We start from the raw sequence: 19,140 nt of genomic DNA, 5'->3' as shown, positions 1-19,140 counted from the left end.
GCAAGGCAAATAGGGTTAAGTGGCTTGCCCAAGGCCATACAGCTAGGTAATTATTAAGTGTCTGAGACGGGATTTGAACCCAGGTACTCCTGACTCCAAGGCCAGTGCTTTATCCACTGCACCACCTAGCCGCCCCTATCCACTGCGCCACCTAGCCACCTCCAATTTTAAATTAAAATTTCTCTTTTGGCATTCTAAGTCCTTCACAACCTGACTTCATCTTGGAGGAAAAAAGATGTTCCATTCTTCTTATATCTTACTCCTTATTCCTTTCTATATACTCTGACACTGGTCTCATTGCTATTTCTTTTTTTCTTCTTAATTTCATTTCATTTTACCAATTACATGCAAATGTAATTTTCAATATTCATCCATTTGCAAGTTTATGAGCTTCACATTTTTCTAACTCCCTCTCTTCTTTCCCCTCTCTCCATGTTGGGGAACAATCTGGTAAAAGTTGCTCATTGCTGTTTCTTGCACAAGATACTCCAGCTTCAGAATCTGGAGATTTTCACTCTGGAATACTCTCTCTTCTCATTTCTATCTCTTGGATTCTCTGATTTCTTTCAAATCCTAGCTAAAACCTCTTCTACAAGAAATCATTCCTCATGACGATTAATGCCAGTGCCTTCCTTCTATTGTCTCTAGATTCTATCAGACTGTCTTCTGTTGGGGGGGGGACAAGATTAGAGGGAAAATTGTAAAATTCAAAAATAAATAAATTTTAAAAATTATCTCTAGTCTCTTCTGTCTATATTTTATTTGGACATAGTTCCTTGCACATCCCTCCTCCCTCTCCCCCATTAGACTGAAAAATCCTTGAAAGCAGGGACTGTCTTTTGTTTTCTTCACATCCCTTGCACTTGATACATTACAGTAGACACTCAATAAAAGCTAATTTACTGACTAACTATATCTAATCATATCTGACTATTGACCTTTTCTCAACACCTGTGTTCAATCAATGCAGCAGTGATAGGATGATGAGGTGAACATTGTTATTGGGAAGAGGAGAGGAATAGAAAAGTCCACTTCCCTTTCTCCTGAAATCTCAAATATCATGGTATAATGAAAAGAACAATGCACTTAAGACTGAGAAGATCCAAGTTCAAGTCCTGGTCTTTATATTTCCTAATTCTGTGTGTTTGGAACTACATATTTTTTAGTCTCTCCTTCCTTCATTTCAAATTCTTACCCCTTTCTTCCATACGTATGCAACTGTTCAAATAATATCTTTAGAAATCAACTTCAGTAATTCCATCTATCTGTTTAAAGAACTTCAATTACTCTTATTTACAGAACAAAGCATAAACTCCTCAGACTAGCATTCAAAGCTCTTTACAATTTGGCCCCAATCTAGCTTTCTAGCTTTATCTCCTACTACTTCCTAGCATATACTTCAGACAAATCAGATTACATGAATTTCTTCAAATATACTTTAGGTTTCTCATTGCCCTTGCTTATGATATATCCTCTAGCCTGAAATGGCATTCCTGTTTCTCTGTTTGTTGAAATTTTATCTGTACATAGCTCAAGTTCCTCCTTCATGAAATTCTTCTCATCCCCTTGACAAGCAGTGACCTCTCCTTCTGAACCCCCAGAACACATCATCCCCCACTTAAGGCATTTAAGAGTCATGGATGCACAGGTTTTAACTCCCTTGCTAGACTGTACGCTCCTTGGGGGAATGGAAGATTGAAAAATTGAAAAATTACCTTTTTCAACAAGCATCAGAAAGCCCTATTCATAGTATATCTCCAGGGCCCCTTAGACTCCATCTTTACTCACACCTTCCCTAAAGATCCCATGATTCACCACTAAACTCTGTTTAATGGGGGAATAATAACTAACCCAAGGACTGAAATCCTAATGGTTGGCATCAGTTGATGAAGTCAACATTTTTATTGGGGGGGGGACAAGTGGAGAGATACACTTCCCTTTCTCCTGAAATTTCAATTTTCATGGTGTAATAGAAAGAATAATGCGCTTAGATAAGGAAGTTCCAGGTTCAAGTCCTGGCTCTTATATTTCCTAATTCTATGAGTTTAGAACCAAGCTCTCTGAGTTTCCCTTTTAAAATGGGGCATTAATATGTACATGAGGTACCTCATAGTATTGTTGTGAAGAAAGCACTTTGTAAACCTTAAATCAACATAGAAATGTGACTTATTTTGACCTCCTAAATCTCTCTCACTCTGGATTCCTGGGTTTTTAGAATTGATCTAATCCCAAAGGTTGGAAATTTAGATGTCACTTTTGCCAAGCCGGGCAAGTTGGAGGAGCACCAGATGTAGGTTGTTGCTGGGTCCTAGGCAAAGGATTAGTCTTAGCCGCCAGAAGAATTTTTCCAGCTTATTGCAGTTCCTTCTCTTTTACTGGAATCTGGCTATGAGATCCCTGACTAAGGCTCCTGGCCTTGGAATCTCTTCCAAAGGTTCTATGTCTTCCCTCTTTTTACTCACCCCTCCCAATTCTGATCCCTCCCTCCTAGAACAGGGTAAAGCCACCTCAAATCCCAGTTGCTAGACTAGGTTATTAATGACCTTCCTGCATTGGTGGGGCTATTTTGGGAAGTCACGGCCTTGGTGATTGAGAGTTGGCCAAGCAGGGCTTCTGTCATCTATCATCAGCTGACAGGCCCCAAAAAGGGGTGGAGAATATGTCCCTAAGAGATCTCTAAGCACTCGTGAACTCCCTGTTTCGGTGCTAGGCAGCAGAGGCTCCAGTACTGCTTAGATCAAAGGTAAAAACAGCTCTTAGGTTTCTCTAGAATAGGAAAACTCACTCCAGGTAATTTCCCGCTCTGAGAGAGCCTAGAAACTACAAAGCCCAGCATGTTAGGGACTGGACTGCACTAATCTTTCCAAGAAAGGTAAAATAGGTTATTTTATAATTTGTATTCTCCATTCCCCAGCGCTACATATTTCATTCACAACCCTATATAAACCCAGTGGCACAACCCTTAACAAAATCAGCACTTCAAGTGTGACACAATGCAGGACCACACAACCAAATACAATCAGTAAATACTGTAGTACTGCACAGCCTCGTGAATTTTCTATAATCTCAGTCTTACATATCTTTAACTTTGGTGCTACACAATACAACAAAACTCCAGAATCACACAACCCTCACCTCAGTGTCACAGAAAACTCCCCCCTTCCCCCAAAACTCCAATGAATCTGACACCCTACATTGAAAGAAGGCTAAATGGACTTCCCACATAACTGCAATACAATGCCTGTAACTAAGCAATCCAATCCAACCCATACAAATCCTATTTAAATTCAAGGTTACAGAACTCAACAAACCTACAAAATTCAGCAACCCTGAGGCTGAATCATATGCTGTGTTTCCAGCCCCATCATCTCCTGTACCCTCCTACTCAGATATTCATTAGCTGAGAACCCAACTCCTAGAGGCTGTATTACCCTTAGCCCTGGCACCTTTGCCAAGGTTCCTACGGTCCCAACCTCCCCTCCCTCCCCCTTTACTCCTTAATCCTGATCTTTCCAATCCAGCAGTGGTCTCTTGCTTCCTCCCTCGAACCTGGTGCCAGTGTCCCGGTCACAAACTGGAATAGGGATCGGGCTGCGTGTCCCAGGGGGCTCCGGCAGCTGCGGGGGCACCAGCTCATGCTGCGGCTGCTACCCCCGACACACCCCATCCCTCAGCCACTGGCCTCCCACAAAAGTGGGTGGTTCTGGCCTCAGAGCCCTCCTGGGAGAAGAAAGGACAAACTGTCAGAAAAGGGATCACTGGCTGCAGTGGGGGGAGGGCAGTTCTTTGGGGGAAGGCGGAGTCTCTCCCGACACATTCCCCCATCCCCCACCCCAATACTTCAAAAAAAGTTTCTCAGAAATGGCGGAACTCTGACTCTTTCCTTGGTGGAAATATATGGAAGGTAGAGGCTGGATCAGGGAGAGAGGGTAAGAGTGGCAAGTGGGAAGAACTTCCCTTCTTTCCCTCGTCCGCCCCTTTCTCCCTGGTTTCCGACTCCCCAGACATTTTCAGGTTTAGAAGGCCAGGGTTGTGGGGCATCGTTGTCATGGCGACAGTACACCTCAGAACCAATAAAATTGGGGGGTGGTGGCGGTAATTTGATGTTGCCTGTGTCCCTCTCTGATTCTCTGATCCTGTCTCTGTTTTTCCCCTTGACTTTCTTCTCTGTTTTCTTCAATCTCTTGATTTCTGCTTTTTTGAGGAAGATCTCTTCCCAAACTTCTTGGTCTTTCCGGGGATCCTCTCCCTGACTCTGAGGTTGCTTTGTCCCCGCAAGCTCCCCTTTTCCTCCCTCCAAGTCTCTCCCTTCTCCCCCCAAATCGCGACATTTCACAAATAAGTCCTTGGGTCCTTCCGGTAGTGCTACCACATCGGCCTGCTCAAAGATTCTGGGTAACGCTAGTGGCATAGAGATTTGAGGTGAGCGATTCGTACTCAGCACCCCAGGTTCGGATCCACTTCTACTCCTAAGATCCGAGGCTCTTGGAGCGCAGCCTGTCTGCCACACGAGGGCGCCCCTTCCCCGAGAAAGGGCAGATTAACGGGTCCGGCTGGGTAGGACCTGGGATAAAGACCCAGATCCCCCCCCCAACTGCCCTTCCTTCCCCCCCCCCCCCCCAGTGACTAAAAGTTCCTTTCCCAAGGATCCAGGCGGAGACGGAGAAAAATTGAAGACCCAGGCAGGAAAAAGACACTTCTCACCCAGGGGAGAGAGAATCTTCCCAGGCCCCAAGTCAGGGACAAAGTAATTCCTGGAGAGGATACGGATCTGGGAGGGGAGAACAGGAAGCCACTCTAGGGAAACTCCAACACAGACAGACAGAGAGAAACACAGACAAACACACAGAGACCTGAGACGGTAGGATAGAAGTGCATCTCCAGGAAACCTGTAACTATCAGGCAGACCTAGACACATACACAGATCAGGGGAAATAGAATAGAAAGTCTTTACCTTAGGAAACCTTGAACACACACAGAAACACAGAGACACTACAGAGACCCAGTGCAGTAGGACAGGAAAACCTTTGGGGGAAGGCGGAGTCTCTCCCGACACATTCCCCCATCCCCCACCCCAATACTTCAAAAAAAGTTTCTCAGAAATGGTGGAACTCTGACTCTTTCGTTGGTGGAAATATATGGAAGGTAGAGGCTGGATCAGGGAGAGAGGGTAAGAGTGGCAAGTGGGAAGAACTTCCCTTCTTTCCCTCGTCCGCCCCTTTCTCCCTGGTTTCCGACTCCCCAGACATTTTCAGGTTTAGAAGGCCAGAAAACCTTGAACACACACACACACACACACACACACACACACACACACACACTGAGATGTAGACAATGGCATAGACAAAGACACAGAGACGCTGGACAGAATAATAGAAAGAACTCCAGGAAACTTTGAACACACACTCAGATATAGATAGTGACATAGATAAAGACACAGAGAACTGGGATAGTAGGACAGAAAGACAACTCCAAGGAACCTGGAACACACCACAAAGACACACAAACACACAGATATGGGTCAATGGTTCAGAAAGGAAAACTTCAGGAAATCTTGAAACACAATGACAGACAAAGACACAGAAGCCTGGAACAGAAAACAACAGCTCTCTTTTCTTCTCTTTCCAGCCCCCAATCAATAATGGAACAGAAAGACAGCTACTACAAGGACAGGACAGGAAGAAACAGGGAACCTCTCTTCAAGAACAGTCCTAGGAAAGAAAGTTTTTCTCTGCCCACACCCTGAAAACAACACCTAAATAGAGACTAAGAGACTTTTCACTTCCAAGCACACATGGAGACAATCACTAGAGGCCCAAGCCCAGAATTGGAACTGGAAGTGTCCCTTCAGGCAGTGATTCTGCTTCCCTTCCCCAAGCCTAGTCTCCATCCAAAATACAGGAGGGTACAGAAAATATTTCCCTTCAGCCTAATACACCTCCCCCATACAGATGGGGACAGAAAAAGTATCTCTAACTTAGGACCTAGTCCTAGAACAAAGCTCTCCTTTCACACTCAGTGCTGACACAGGTCCAGTGATGGAGAACAAACATCTGCCCAGAACAACAGAACCTTCCTTTAACTTTAATAAAAAACTCAAGAACCCCTCTTCTTGTCGTTGACCTCAGTTTTCAGCACTGTGGACAGCAACAGTTCAGGGATAAGTCAGTCCAACAATTTCCACTCTATTCTTCTGCATTTAGAGCTCTCTTCATTCTTACTCTCCCATTGACCCTTTCTACCCACAAACTTCCCTATTTTACTAATCAAAATGTGCTATATTGGCTATATCTTGGTAGCCCTACAACAAGATTTGGGGATAATTTTTCCATTTTCACAGGAAACAAATCAAAAGAACAGAAGGAACTAGTTCAAGATTACCCTTGAATATGTTGAATGGGCTCTTCCACCCAATATATTTAATTCATCCCTGACATTGTATGTTATTTTATTTATTATTGTATGTTATATTATTTATTATTTTATAGGATGTGGAGGATGACCCTCTAATGGTGTAGTTAATTAACTGAGAAATGATTAATGAAGTAGCAATTAAGTCCTCTTCTACTTCCCCCAATTTTTCCAGGGTCCTAGAAAGAGTAGGAGAGTAAGGTATGGGATAAAACAATGGTCACCTGGAACACTAGATTCTACTCTACTTTTTTTGGTGGGGGGGGGAGATTTGCTCCTATGAGAGCAGGAAGGGGAAACCCCAATACAGATTTAAAAATCTGATAGGATCCCAGAATCAGAGAATAAGTACAGCTAAATTCTGTCAATCCTAATCCTCTCCACTCCAGCCCCAATTTCAGGAAACCTCATCTTTGCTTTCTCTCACAAAGCTCAGGGTCATGATGAGTTTCTCACCTTAATTAGCTTTGCCCTAAACTCTTTGAGATTCTCTCACTCTAGCTTCTGAGATAGATGCATGAACACACACAAATATAAACATAATGTAAACATATGAGAATATGTGCATGGATAAATCTGCCACACAATTGTATGTATATTTATATACATAGCTGAATGTGTTTTACAATACAGGGATGTAAGCACTTATACATACACCCTTCTTCCCTCCACAAATATGTAAACAGGCACCCCATCCGTTCCAGACCTGGTCTTCAGGGTGGATGAGAGAGAGCTAGAGATGGGTAGATGAACTTTGTGACCTCAAAGGTCCCTTGCTGCTCTGAAGTGTATAAATCTATGATTCTATAATCCCCTTAGTGGGATCCATCACTCACATGTGTATATATACACATGGATGTTATAAACCTTTCACAAACATGCACACTTCTTCCCACTTTGGGGAAAACAGGAAGCACAGGCAGTAAGGAAAAACAGTGATTAGGAAAGGAGAATGACAGGGAAAAGGGTACAGCGCACAAGACATTGTAGCTTTCCCAAACATGGATCCTCTATACCCCAGACCCCGGGCCTCTGAGAAGGAGGAAAAACTCTTCAATAAAAGAACTGGGGGAAGGTTTCTTTTGAATTTCAAATTGTTGGTCTCAGCAGTCTCTAAGCAGTTACACAGGACTGTGAGTCTGAACAGGAGGGAATGTGTCTCTGTGTGTTTAAAATCATTGAGGCAAAAGTCTAGCAAGAAGACTGAGTTATTGGGCAGGTGGGTGCCTGGGTACCTTCCCAAGTCTCACATGAAATACTATTAGACTTGGGAGTGGAGTGGGGCAAAGGAAGGCAGCAAAGGCAGGACACACACACACACACACACACACATTTCCACACTGGCATACCACAGTGTCTCCTAACGGATAGACCGTGGGCAGCTGGTTCAGCCACTCCGCCACCCCCGGGCGCACCGTTTCGCACGGGGGCTCTCTCGGACACGAGCCGGTGGGGCGGTCACATACACCCCACGACGCCCTCCGTCACCCGGCGGCCGGCTCCAGGGAAGCTGCGTCTCCCGTGTCGCCGAGGGGGCTGGCCGCCCCCTCCCACGCACACTGCCACGCACACTGCCACGCACTCCCGGAGGCACAGGTGCCTGCTCCTGCTGTCTGCCTCCCTTCCACCCTCCCTGCCGTGGGGGGTCTACGTAAAGGGACCCAGGCCCGCGGCCGCGGTGCCCCCGAGGAGCGGAGGAGACAGGGGGCGCCCCGGGGCCCGGGGTCTGGGGGCAGAGCGCCGCGCCCCCCCCACTGCCCCGGCGGGGCCCCGAGCTCACCCGTGAGCTGGTCGTAGGAGCCGTCCAGGTCTCGGGAGTCGGACAGGCTCTCCTTCCGAGCCTGGCCCCGCATGGCCCCCGGCGCGGCCGTTGCCCCCGCTCCGCTGCCCACCCCGGCGGGGGCCGGGGCGCGGGGGGCCGGGGCGGTCCCGCGGCGCCCCCCGGCGGAGGAGCGCGCCGGCCGGTCCCGGTCCCGGGTCCGAGGCCGGACGTCCCGGCCGCCCCGTGCCGGTCCGGCTCGCGCCGCTGGAGGCCGGGTGGCCGGCCCGCGCTGTCCGCAGTCCTGCAGGAGAGGCGGCTGCCGGGGAGCGGAGCCCGAGCCGCCCGGATCTCCGCCCCCTCCCCGCGGCGGTGCCACCGCCTCCCTCCCTCGGAGCGCCTGGGATTGGCTTCCAGCCCCCCCCCCCCCCCGTCTGCCCGGGGGAGGGGGCGGAGGACCCCGGGGGCGGGGGGCGTCGTGTGCCCGCTGCGGCTCCCCCCTCCCCGCAACGCCCAGGTACCTCCTTCCACTTCAGCGCTGGCGGCCCAGACTGAGGGGCGGGCTGTGGGGGCCGCCGGGGTCTCCTTTCTCTTCCAGAGAAAAGGGTCTCACGTCCATCAGTTCTGTGTCAGTCTCCGTCTCGCGCCCCCCAGTCTCACCGGTTGAGACTCGTCTCTCTCCCAGGATGTCTGTCTGTCACAGCCTCCCGCAGCCGGCCCACCCCTCCCGCAGGTGTGGAGGGGTGTGTGGGGGGAATGCAGAGGAAAGCAAGGCCAAGCCTAAGTACGGGTTCCCTCCAGACCGGCGGAAGTGGGCATTGTCCCCCCTAAGCCCCAGAACCGGCTCCCCACTCCCAGACCAACAGCCTGCTCTCCAGGCTGCTCTCTGACTGACATCGCATGGAGAGATTATACACTGGGAGGAGGGCGGGCTGAGAAAGCCTCAGGTGCGATTTCTCAAAAGTTTTTTGCCTGGAATCCTTTCTCACAGGGACCTCCCGATAGACGGTCCATACTTTCCATTCTCCACCATCTGCAACAGCTTACCCCTGGGAAGGATCACAATGAGATGGCACTAGGTGAGCCAAAGGGGAAGGAGAAAGGTCCTGGTTCTCCCATGACTAGCTTTCTTGAGTTCTCATCCTGAGATGCTCTTCCATCCTGGGGTTGGGACCCAAGCCTTCCAGCCTCTGCTCTCTCTCCTGCAGCTTAACTCTTCTGATGATTGAATTTCCATTGGATTTCCCTTGGAGAGTTCCAGCTGCCCAGATTCCTAGCCATTTCAATGGAACTGGAGACCTTCAGTCCATCTCTGGAGTCCTCTGACTTGGACATCAGAGCAATGTTCAGCAGGCCAACTGATTAGGGGCAGGCTCCCCCAGCAGAAGAATTAAGAAAGACATTCAGAGTTCTTCACTAAGACCTGGGGTTCATTTAATCTTTTCGATTGAATTAAATTTCTATCCACTTCATTCAATTAGCCCTGTAGGAATTATGCTTGGGAGTCTTGGAGTGGGGGTGTGAGGGGAAGGCCATGAAAAGGAACTGAAAGTAGGAAGGAGGGGCAAGTGGTGGCTCAGGCTCTTGTTCTCAGCTACCCTGAGAGCTCAGACCTGGCTTCACCCCAGCTGGTGCAGTAAGCTTAGCCCTTTCCCTGCTACTGGGTCTGACTTCCAGACTGGTGCCACCATCACTCTCTTTTCTCCTCTCTCCCTGCTCTTCTTCCCTCATTCCAGATGAAAGGTGTGTGTGTGTGGGGGGGGGAAGGGAATGAAATAAAGAAGAGGGTGGGAACAGAGGAGTGCCCCCAAACATAAACTGAAACCCAAGAAGACTTGTTTTTGATGAGAATAATTAAATATGAGAGACTTTTAAGTACAGGATAAATCTAAACTGCTGTACATCTGTTAAGCTTACTGATCTCTTCAAGATTCCTAGTATAAGACTGTCCCAAGGCTGACAGACTTTTCCCAAACCTCATTTCAGTAGAGGAAAGAGAAAATCTGTTCTTGAAGGAAATGAGCAGGATTTTTTAGAGTGGTTGTTGTGAGGCAGAGACATTTCTGAAGGAGTTGCCACCTGGGCATCTTTGGGAAATGAAAACTGGGCATTAAGAATTAGAATTAAAAACTATGAAAATCAATTTTTAATAATTTATCTGCAGACATTGGTTTCAGTCTGTTTCTGTAGCATCTGATTATCATCCTTTGAAACAATGAGGCCCTTTCTCCCTCAAAGTGAAGTTGGTGAACAGAACCCTGAAAGCCTCAACTCTTCCCTAGCTGCTGGAAGAATACATTGTTGGAATCACTTAGCCTCAGCAAGAAAGACACCCATTACCTTTGGTCCCATAGTAATTTGAACACCTGAGAGGCTTATTTCTCAAAGTGGGATGATATCCCCCTCTCCCATGAAACAGGTACAGCAGCTGCTTGAGCTAGGATAGTACTGTGGGTTCATGTCAGCCCCAATGACCCCTCCTTTGGAGGGGGGTTGTCCTGGTTCCTGACACATAAATAGGCTTGGCAGGGCTGATCAACAGGAACGAATCTAAAAAGAGAAACCAAGTCCCACACAGCAACTCTCTCTCCTCATCCCAAGTCTCCTAGTCCTTGGGAAGGGGAGACATTTTAGGGCTTTGAATAGCCAGGGTAGGAATGGAGATGTGCGTAAAAACAAGGCGAGAACAAAATAATCCTAAACTTCTAAACATGACTCCGGGTTGCAGTAGCCAAGGGTAGGTTCTGTCAAAAAGAGAATCTTGGTCCCTCATTTGTCATTTTCTTTTCCTGGATCTCCTCCCACTATAAAGGGAGGAAGAAAGGAAATGTAAGCATCTCTGTCCTATTCTTCTTTCCCAGATCATTAAGAGGGTAATCACATAAAGAAGGATTCAGCTAACTTAGACAGCTAATATTTGCTCAAAAGTAGGATGGCAATCTTCTCTAAGGAACACAGACGTGAGAACTTCACTCATACCTCCACCTAATATATTTAGAAAGTGAGGACATTTAGCTGAATAACTATCTTCATTTCTTTTTTTTTTTTAAAGTTTTTGCAAGGCAATGGGGTTAAGTGGCTTGCCCAAGACCACACGGCTAGGTAATTATTATGTGTCTGAGGTCAGATTTGAACCCAGGTACTCCTGACTCCAAGGCTGGTGCTTTATCCACTGCGCCACCTAGCCGCCCCCTATGTGCTCCCTCTCCTTCCAAAACACCCAAATACTCCTGACCTAGAGCTGAGGAGAAAGGGAGCCTGAGTAGTTCATACTAAGGTTTGCTAAAATTCCCTGAGGTTGGGCTTCACATGATATTGTCCAAAAAGTCCTTAGGCTAGTAGAAGGGCTCAAGTGCTTTTGCCTTGTAAATACCCTTTCCCTGGCAGGATCTCTCTTTCCCTCCTGCTGTCAGATCACAGCAGGAACAGATCCCTCCCTGGAGGAATTTCTCAGCCAACTGGATGTAAACAACAGACGGGCAGTGGGGGAGGCAGCACGTGTCAAACACATGGGTGGCAGAAGGCATTGCTCTGGGAGGGGGTCTTGGGTGAGACAACTGCTGGAGCAGAGGGAGGAAAGGAAAAGAGACACCTGAAGGATTCAGAAAAACCTCCCAATGTTTATTTCATATCCACAACCTAAAGACACAGAGTTTAAAACAGATTAAAAAAAAAACCTAAATAAGTGACCTTATTGGGCAACAGCCTGGCTGGTGGGGTTCCAGCCCCCAAATCATAGCATAGCCTAGAATTGAGAGGACAGACTCCAGGCCCCACCTTCACCAGGGACAATGCTCAGGATGGGGAAATGGTATTGCCAAACCTCTAGACTGGAGGATTTCAGCCACAGATAGAAGGAAACAAGATCCTTCCCCACCCCAATCCAGAATGAAGCCAGTTCCTCAACTATGTGCCCAGCATGCTGTAGCACAGTCCACTGGTTTCCACCAGCCAAATTTCAGCCAAACCATCCCTTCATGTCTGAGACCCCAATGCTGGGTGCAATCCTCTGGAGCAATCCTCTTCCTGGAGTCTCTCCCACCCTCCCACCAAATTACATGATCAACCTTGTCTGACCCCATGTACAAGTTTCACTGGCATGTAGGTGGTCTGGGAAAAAGACTGGTGTTCCAATTCTTCCTCTAGCTTCAATGGCAGAAGAAAAGGTGGTCTCTTTCTTTCAACTCTGAACCCTCAGGGAAAAAAGTTGTCAGCCTTGGGGTTTTCCAGGGGAAAAGGACAGTCAATGCATGGCTTCCTCAACACAATTTCAAGAGATGGTGGAGAATTCCTTTAGCAGAACCTCCTGGCTCAGTGTATGGAATGCAAGGTTCCTCCGAACATTGGTGCTGATGGACCGCACCTGGGGAAGGAAGACAAAAATTGAGAGAACTACAGTTAAAGGGAGCTGAGATTCAGGAAGGACAGTAAGGGAAAAGGGAGGAGTGGGGAGCTGTAACCTTTGCAGGAGCCCCAAGTTTTCACAGCTTCTGTGAAAGTTTTCTTATTATCTAACTGGTGAAACTGTTCTCTGGAGGAAACACACCAAACACAGCATAGTATGATAGAAAGACACTGGATTTGCAGGAGTGGTATTTATACAGCAGATAGAAAAAAGGTAGATATTTCAAGTGGCATAAGGTATACCTTCCTTAATCTGGGACAACAGTCCATGAGGGCTCAGCCCCTATAGGGAGAAGGAATCACTGATAGAACTAGACAAACTTAGTCCCAATTCTTCAGTGGGAAAGGTACCACATCCCAGTGAGTTTGCCTCTGATTCCTGTTCAGTTGAGAGAACTTTTAATGAAGTTGTCTGGCTGGAAGTCAGAGAAAGGCAAACAGCAGGCAGCTCAAGCTCATTAGCTTCAAATTCAGGACAATCTACCTTCATTCTTGATCTGACAGTACTGAAAACAGTTCTGGAAGAAGGAGTAGGATTTTTAAAAGCAGTAATCAAATAGACGTTGAATACCGCTATACTAGTTCTTTTTTCTTCATGCCTCTTGGGGTCAAAGTACAAGGAGCACAACCTCACAAAGGTTCCTGTTTCAGGCCAGGCACAAAACAATCTCTTCACCAAAAGCTCAGAAAATGCAGAGGAGAAAGCTAGAGTGAGGGAAAATAGAATGGAAATTTGAGCTGAGGAAAATTCTATTCTAAAGAAAGGGAGAGGTGTAGCCAATATGGTGGAATGATAGGAAACAATACAGTCCACGAACTTCTTCTAATTGATCTAGAAAACGCAGCAGACCAAATCCTGATAGAGATCTCCAGAAAATGTCACAGTGAGTATTTAGTCCAGCCCAGCTCACCACAGGAAACAATACAGGGAGGTCTTCAACCTTTGGAGTACCCAAGAAACAAATGTACACCAGGAGGTCTCTGACTCATTCCAAGACAACCCCAGATTTATACAGGGACACTACAATGGGCACTGGGGCCAACTGGAGACTCAGGCAGGGTTGAGGGAAAAAGGAACCTAGGTAAGGTAATGTTATTTCTGATAGGGAGGCTCAAAGCCCTGTACTGAGAAAGGAAAAAGTTCAGAAGTTAGGAGCAGCAGTAATAGCTCCAGCAGCAGTGGTGGTATAGCTAAGACCTTAGGCCCAAAGCAAGGTCTCATAAAGTCTAGCCCAGGCTGCAAAGGAATAACTACAGTGGGAATTTCAGATTAAAGAGGAGTCCAGAATTCTGCCACTCTGAGCTTTCCTGCTGGTTCCAGAGGTTAGTCCAGGAGGGCAATCAGATTATTGTTGTGAACACTGAAAATTTGTAGGTCCCCTGCCTGTCCCTGAGATGCCAGAATAACATAGCACTCAATATGCCAAGAAAGCAGTAATAGGGGGTGGCTAGGTGGCACAGTGGATAGAGCATCGGCCCTGGAGTCAGGAGAACCTGAGTTCAAATCCAGCTTCAAACACTTAATAAATTACCTAGCTGTGTGGCCTTGGGCAAGCCACTTAACTCCATTGCCTTGCAAAAACTTAAAAAAAAAAGCAGTAATAGAACCAACCAGACTTTCCTTACAGAAGAATATAGACCCCAGTCCTAAACAAGTCTAAAGTTAGGAAGCAAACTGAGAGAATGGGGGAACCGAAAAAGAACCCCTACCATAATGGGTTACTATGATGGCAGGAATGTTCAAGACACAAATTCAAAAGAAAGTATCTCCAAAACATTTACAAGCATTGCCATAGATATAAAAAACATAGCTTGAGCTTAAACTAAACTAGGATTTCTGGAAGAAATGAAGTAAAAATTAAAACACGTTTTTATTTTTATTTTTTTTGCTTTTTGCAAGGCAATGGGGTTAAGTGGCTTGCCCAAGGTCACACAGCTAGGTAATTATTAAGTGTCTGAGGCTGAATTTGAACTCAGATCTTCCTGACCCCAGGGCTGGTGGTCTATCCATTGTGCCACCTAGCTGCCCCTAAAACATGTTTGTTTGTTTTTTTAAACAGAATGAGAGTACTTGAGAAAAAATTGGAAAAGAAATTACAGTTATGGAAGATATAACTATCAAGGGAGTTAGAAGTTAGGTACAAGACGTACAAAACCCTGCCCAAGCAACAAGTTCCATGGAAATTTGAATGGATTAAGTAGTTCTATTTTAACCTTTTGAAACACAGGGTTTGGCCCTAAAAGTTTAAAATTTGAGGGTTTTTCGCTCCTGACTCTTAGAACCTGAAACAGTATGGTGGTGCTTGTCCTTCATTCCTGAAGAAGATCATGACATCAGGTAGCTGATCCTATGTCAAGCACATGAATTGGATTTTAATGAGGGGGACTGTGCTTAGTCACCAGCCTCATTTTCTCCTCCAGAGCCCTTAGGATCCAGTGGCCAGATGTGATTAGAACAACTGGAGATGATCCTGGGTTCGAGGTCATAGGGTTAAGTGACTTGTCCAAGATCACACGGCTGGTAAGTGTCAAGTGTCTGAGGCCAGATTTGAACTGAGGCCCTTCTGACTCCAGGGCTGGCTCTCTATCCACTATACCACTTATATGACCTAGTGAGTACTGTGAAAAGAACAATGGACTTGGAGAGTTAGAGGACCAGGGTTCAAATCCTGCTTCTGTCTCTTACTATCTCTATGTATTTGGTCAAGCCTCTAGACCCAAGTTCAGGCCTATGTAAAAAATGAAGACATTGTACAAGAAGGTCTTTGATGTCCATTCATCCTTAAATCTAGGACTCTATGGTTTTATGAGCTACAGTGATTTCCCCCTTTTTTTATAGGTTTTTGCAAGGTAATGGGGATAAGCCACCCCCGATTTTCCCTTTAACACTAAGCCATGATCTGTTTTCTTGGGTCTTACTGTTTTCATGATGTTAAATTTAGACCCAGAGATGTAATTAGGAATTCTTTTGATGGGAAAAATTTTGTCAAATGAAAGCAGATGGTATGCCCAGTTCTTCCCAGACATAAGTAAAGGGGTGGCCTATTCCCTGGAGTCAAGGCCATCTCCCTGTGGCATAACTGACCAGTTGCCACTCAATGGTCCCTCTTCTTACTCAATAGAGGTTGGGAAGAGGAGGCAGAGTTTCATGGGGGAAGAAGGATTTCAGGAGAAGGGAACTGAAAAGTGAAATGTCTCTGGGGGAGATAGAACTATATACCTCTAGGATTTGCATGAATTGATGGTGAGTGAGATGAGCAGAACCAGAACAACACTGTACACCCTAACAGCAACATGGGGATGATGATCAACCTTGATGGACTCGCTCATTCCATCAGTGCAACAGTCAGGGACAATTTGGGGCTGTCTGCAATGGAGAATACTATCTGTATCCAGAGAAACAACTGTGGAGTTTGAACAAAGATCAAGGACTATTACTTTAAATTTAGAAAAAAAAATGATATCTTATTGTCTGATCTTGTTATCTCTTATACTTTTTGTTTCTTCCTTAAGGATATGATTTCTCTCTTATCAAACTCAATTTGGATCAATGTATACCATGGAAACAATGTAAAGACTGACAAATTGCCTTCTGTGGGGGGTGGGGGGAGGGAAGTAAGATTAGGGGAAAAACTGTAAAACTCAAAATATATAAAATTTTTAATAAAGAAAAAAAAGAACTATATACACCTCTAGTCTCTACCCACCCTACTGTTGGTATTCTGAGATTGAGGCCTAGCTATTCTGTGATACTTGTAGTCTATTCTAGGGATTCTTAATCTGGAGTCCATTATCTGGTTTTAAAAATATTCTGAAATATTTAATTTTTTTTAGTTTTTTTTTTTTTGCATGGTAAATGGGGTTAAGTGGCTTGGCCAAGGCCACACAGCTAGATAATTATTAAGTGTCTGAGGCCGGATTTGAACTCAGGTACTCCTGACTTCAAGGCCGGTGCTCTATCCACTGTGCCACATAGCCACCCCATATTTAAATATTTTTAAACAGCATTCTATATTTCAGTATAAATTGGTTTCCTTTGTAATTACATGCATTTTATTTAATGTCTTAAAAATACAATCTTAGCTCAAAAAATATTAGTGTAGTTTTAAGTTTTTATAGCTGAAAACCATACTAAGGCTTTTGGGACACGTTGGATGATCCTGAGAAGGGATGAATGGCTTTCACTATACTGCCAAAAGGACCACAGAGTGGGCTGGGATTCACTGGGTATCAATTCAGAAATCTTAAGGAGAAGAGAGGAGTGTAGGCTGGCCCTAGAGCTTCATCTGGCTGATCAGCTAGGCATTCAGAAAAAGCTAGAATGAGCCCTTGATGGTCTGACCAGAAAGGGGTTGTGGATATCTTGGCAGTGTCCCTAGGCTTCCTCACAAAGCTCAGCAGACCAGTCCGCCTCAATTTCCTCATCTATAAAATGAAAATAATAACAGCTCCTACTTCCTAGGATTGTTGTAAGGCTCAAATGAAATGAAAATTGTAAAGCATTTAGCACAGTGCCTGGCATTAGTAAATGTTATGTAAGGTTGTTATTGTTATTATTGTTATTATTGCTCTAGTGGTGAGTCAGGGTTGCTTACCAATTCTTTGAAGAAGGCAGCTTCTTTGTGCTGCTCTGAGTACCGCTCGTACTGATCTAGTCCATCCTGCAGCTTCAGGGTGAGGGTGTCATAGTTGGCTCGAACCACTTCCAAAACCTGTAAGAAGAATGGGAAACAAAAGAGGTCAGATCACAAGCAGCCTGGGCATTCACCTCCATACTCTTTTCCTACCTTGCTCTGAGAGAATCCAGGTAGGAAAACAAGGAGGTACCAGCTTTCCATAGTTCTGGACTTCCAGACTTCTGTTTGTATGGCTGGCATAGCCTGGTAGATGGGGGTAGGGGAGAACTGTGCAACTGCCTACAGGCCCAGTGAAGTTGAGAATGATTTCAGGGAGTCTGAATTTCTAGTAATACTTTCTGATCACTCTGTGGATCTATCGCTTCCTCTTGAACTGTGGTGGATGTTTACCTGTGTTGGGGTGGAGGGTGGGGGGAAGAAGATAGTTTCTGGAGATGTAGGTGGGGCCATGTTAATAGCTAAGACTTATAGCAACCAGGAGTCCTGGTTTAAGAAAGATAGGAAAGACACTAGAAGACTTCAGTTTTGAAATGGAAAAGAACAATAGTGAGTTGATGCCTGCTGGAGAGATGCTGGAGCTTCCCCCATGAGCAAGATGTAATGAGGTCAAGGTGCTAGGCCAGAGGTGGTACATTAGCTCAATGAAATTTTCTTTATATTCTTGTCAGATTAAGGCTAAGATTCTCATTCATTGTAACCCAACAATTCTGTGATTCTTATAGGTTTCTAGCTCTTATTTTATCTTATTTCCCGAGTGCTAATCAAATCCTTAAAATATTTGTTGCCAAATCCTTTTTATTTTTTCCTTGCTAACTTTTTAGTCTTTTGTTAAAATAACTTTTTATTCTGCCTTCAATTCTTAATATTTTTCCTCTTCCCTCCCCTACCCATCTGACCAGACCCTCTCTTGTAACAAAGATTTAAAAAAAAAAAGAAAAAAATCAGTTCAGCAAAACTAATCAACATATCATCCTACTCTGACAGTCTATGTAATGTTCTACATCCTCTGCCTAGGGAAAGAATGGAAGGAGTTGCATTTTCTTGTCTTTTTTCTATTCAAGGCCAACACTGGTTGTCATAATTACACATGAACTCTCTTTTAACGAAGTATTAAGAAAAATCCACAATTCAGCAACTTCACCTGATGGTATATACTTATTACACATCCTTAGTCCCCCTCCTCTCTATTGAGAGGAGAAAGGAGTTTCTTTTTCAGTTTTTCAGGCTAGAGATTATATCACCTTTGCATATTTTCTTGCAATCCATTTGCCTGCTACTGCAACTTGTAGAACACATGGAACCTTGCAAACCATCCCAACAAATAAATTAGACTTACCACTGCTACTTTCTCAGCAAGGTTGTAGCAAACAATTCTTTAATAGTCCCATTCACCATCTCACTAGAGGGATTTCCCAAAGCAAAATATCACTCCAGGACAACCACAGCCCTTACAAGTATTATGCCTCCATTAGTATGCAAATTATTTGATGGCAGGGACTGTATTTTTGCATTTGTACCCCCTAATAATAACAACAACAACAATAATAATGACTGCCTTTTATTTACCTCATTAGGGTTAGCAGAGTTTTACATATGTTATCATATATCCTCACAACAGAAGTATGGATTACTCCCATTGTATAGATGAGAAAACTGAGACTAAGAGAAGTTATATGACTTGCCTAGAGTTGCTCCCATGACCATATGTCTAAGGCAGAAATGGAATTCAGGTCTTCCTGTCTCCCAAATTGAATTCCTCATCCACTACATCACTGTTCTAAGTGTAAGCTCAATGCTTGGCACATAATGCTTCCGAGATACTGTTGCTTTCTTTTAGCATAGTGTTGTCTTGCTTCTTTCTTCACTCTGTTCACTTCATAAAAAACTTTTCACATTTTTCTAAATCCCTCATATCACAGTATTCTATTA

At 45.1% G+C, this 19,140-nt stretch overlaps 2 protein-coding genes and 2 long non-coding RNA genes across 8 annotated transcripts in view; 2 read left to right on the top strand and 2 right to left on the bottom strand.

Moving 5' to 3' along the window:
- LOC141521369 (uncharacterized) overlaps nt 1-6,377 on the top strand; it is a 45,772-nt gene extending 39,395 nt beyond the window's left edge. For both annotated transcript variants that reach the window (XR_012477904.1, XR_012477905.1), the window contains exon 3: nt 5,629-6,377. This is a non-coding gene — a long non-coding RNA (uncharacterized LOC141521369). The remainder of the gene's footprint in view (nt 1-5,628) is intronic.
- The window catches only part of KCNIP2 (potassium voltage-gated channel interacting protein 2), a 35,473-nt gene extending 27,134 nt beyond the window's left edge, over nt 1-8,339 (bottom strand). For 2 of the 3 annotated variants that reach the window (XM_074233864.1, XM_074233863.1), the window contains exon 1: nt 8,192-8,339. In XM_074233864.1, coding sequence (XP_074089965.1) covers nt 8,192-8,264 — 73 coding nt within the window. In that variant the 5' untranslated portion in view covers nt 8,265-8,339. Of the gene's footprint in view, nt 1-3,549; nt 3,721-8,191 lie in introns of all 3 variants that reach the window. The other variant, XM_074233862.1, reaches the window with a different exon arrangement.
- Nucleotides 8,340-8,472: 133 nt separating this feature from the next.
- Nucleotides 8,473-9,920, top strand: LOC141519998 (uncharacterized). The gene is made up of 3 exons (XR_012477500.1): nt 8,473-8,903; nt 9,162-9,249; nt 9,379-9,920. It is a non-coding gene; the product is annotated as an uncharacterized LOC141519998 (long non-coding RNA).
- A 1,833-nt stretch (nt 9,921-11,753) lies between these two features.
- ARMH3 (armadillo like helical domain containing 3) overlaps nt 11,754-19,140 on the bottom strand; it is a 269,046-nt gene continuing 261,659 nt past the window's right edge. For both annotated transcript variants that reach the window (XM_074233858.1, XM_074233861.1), the window contains exons 25-26: nt 17,170-17,286; nt 11,754-12,533 (exon numbers count right to left, since the gene is read on the bottom strand). In XM_074233858.1, coding sequence (XP_074089959.1) covers nt 12,441-12,533; nt 17,170-17,286 — 210 coding nt within the window. In that variant the 3' untranslated portion in view covers nt 11,754-12,440. The remainder of the gene's footprint in view (nt 12,534-17,169; nt 17,287-19,140) is intronic.

Source organism: Macrotis lagotis, chromosome 4, assembly GCF_037893015.1.
Source record: "Macrotis lagotis isolate mMagLag1 chromosome 4, bilby.v1.9.chrom.fasta, whole genome shotgun sequence".
NCBI classification, from domain to species: domain Eukaryota; kingdom Metazoa; phylum Chordata; class Mammalia; order Peramelemorphia; family Peramelidae; genus Macrotis; species Macrotis lagotis.
The sequence above is the reverse complement of the archived record's forward strand: the minus strand, read 5'-3'. Positions and strand labels throughout refer to the sequence as shown.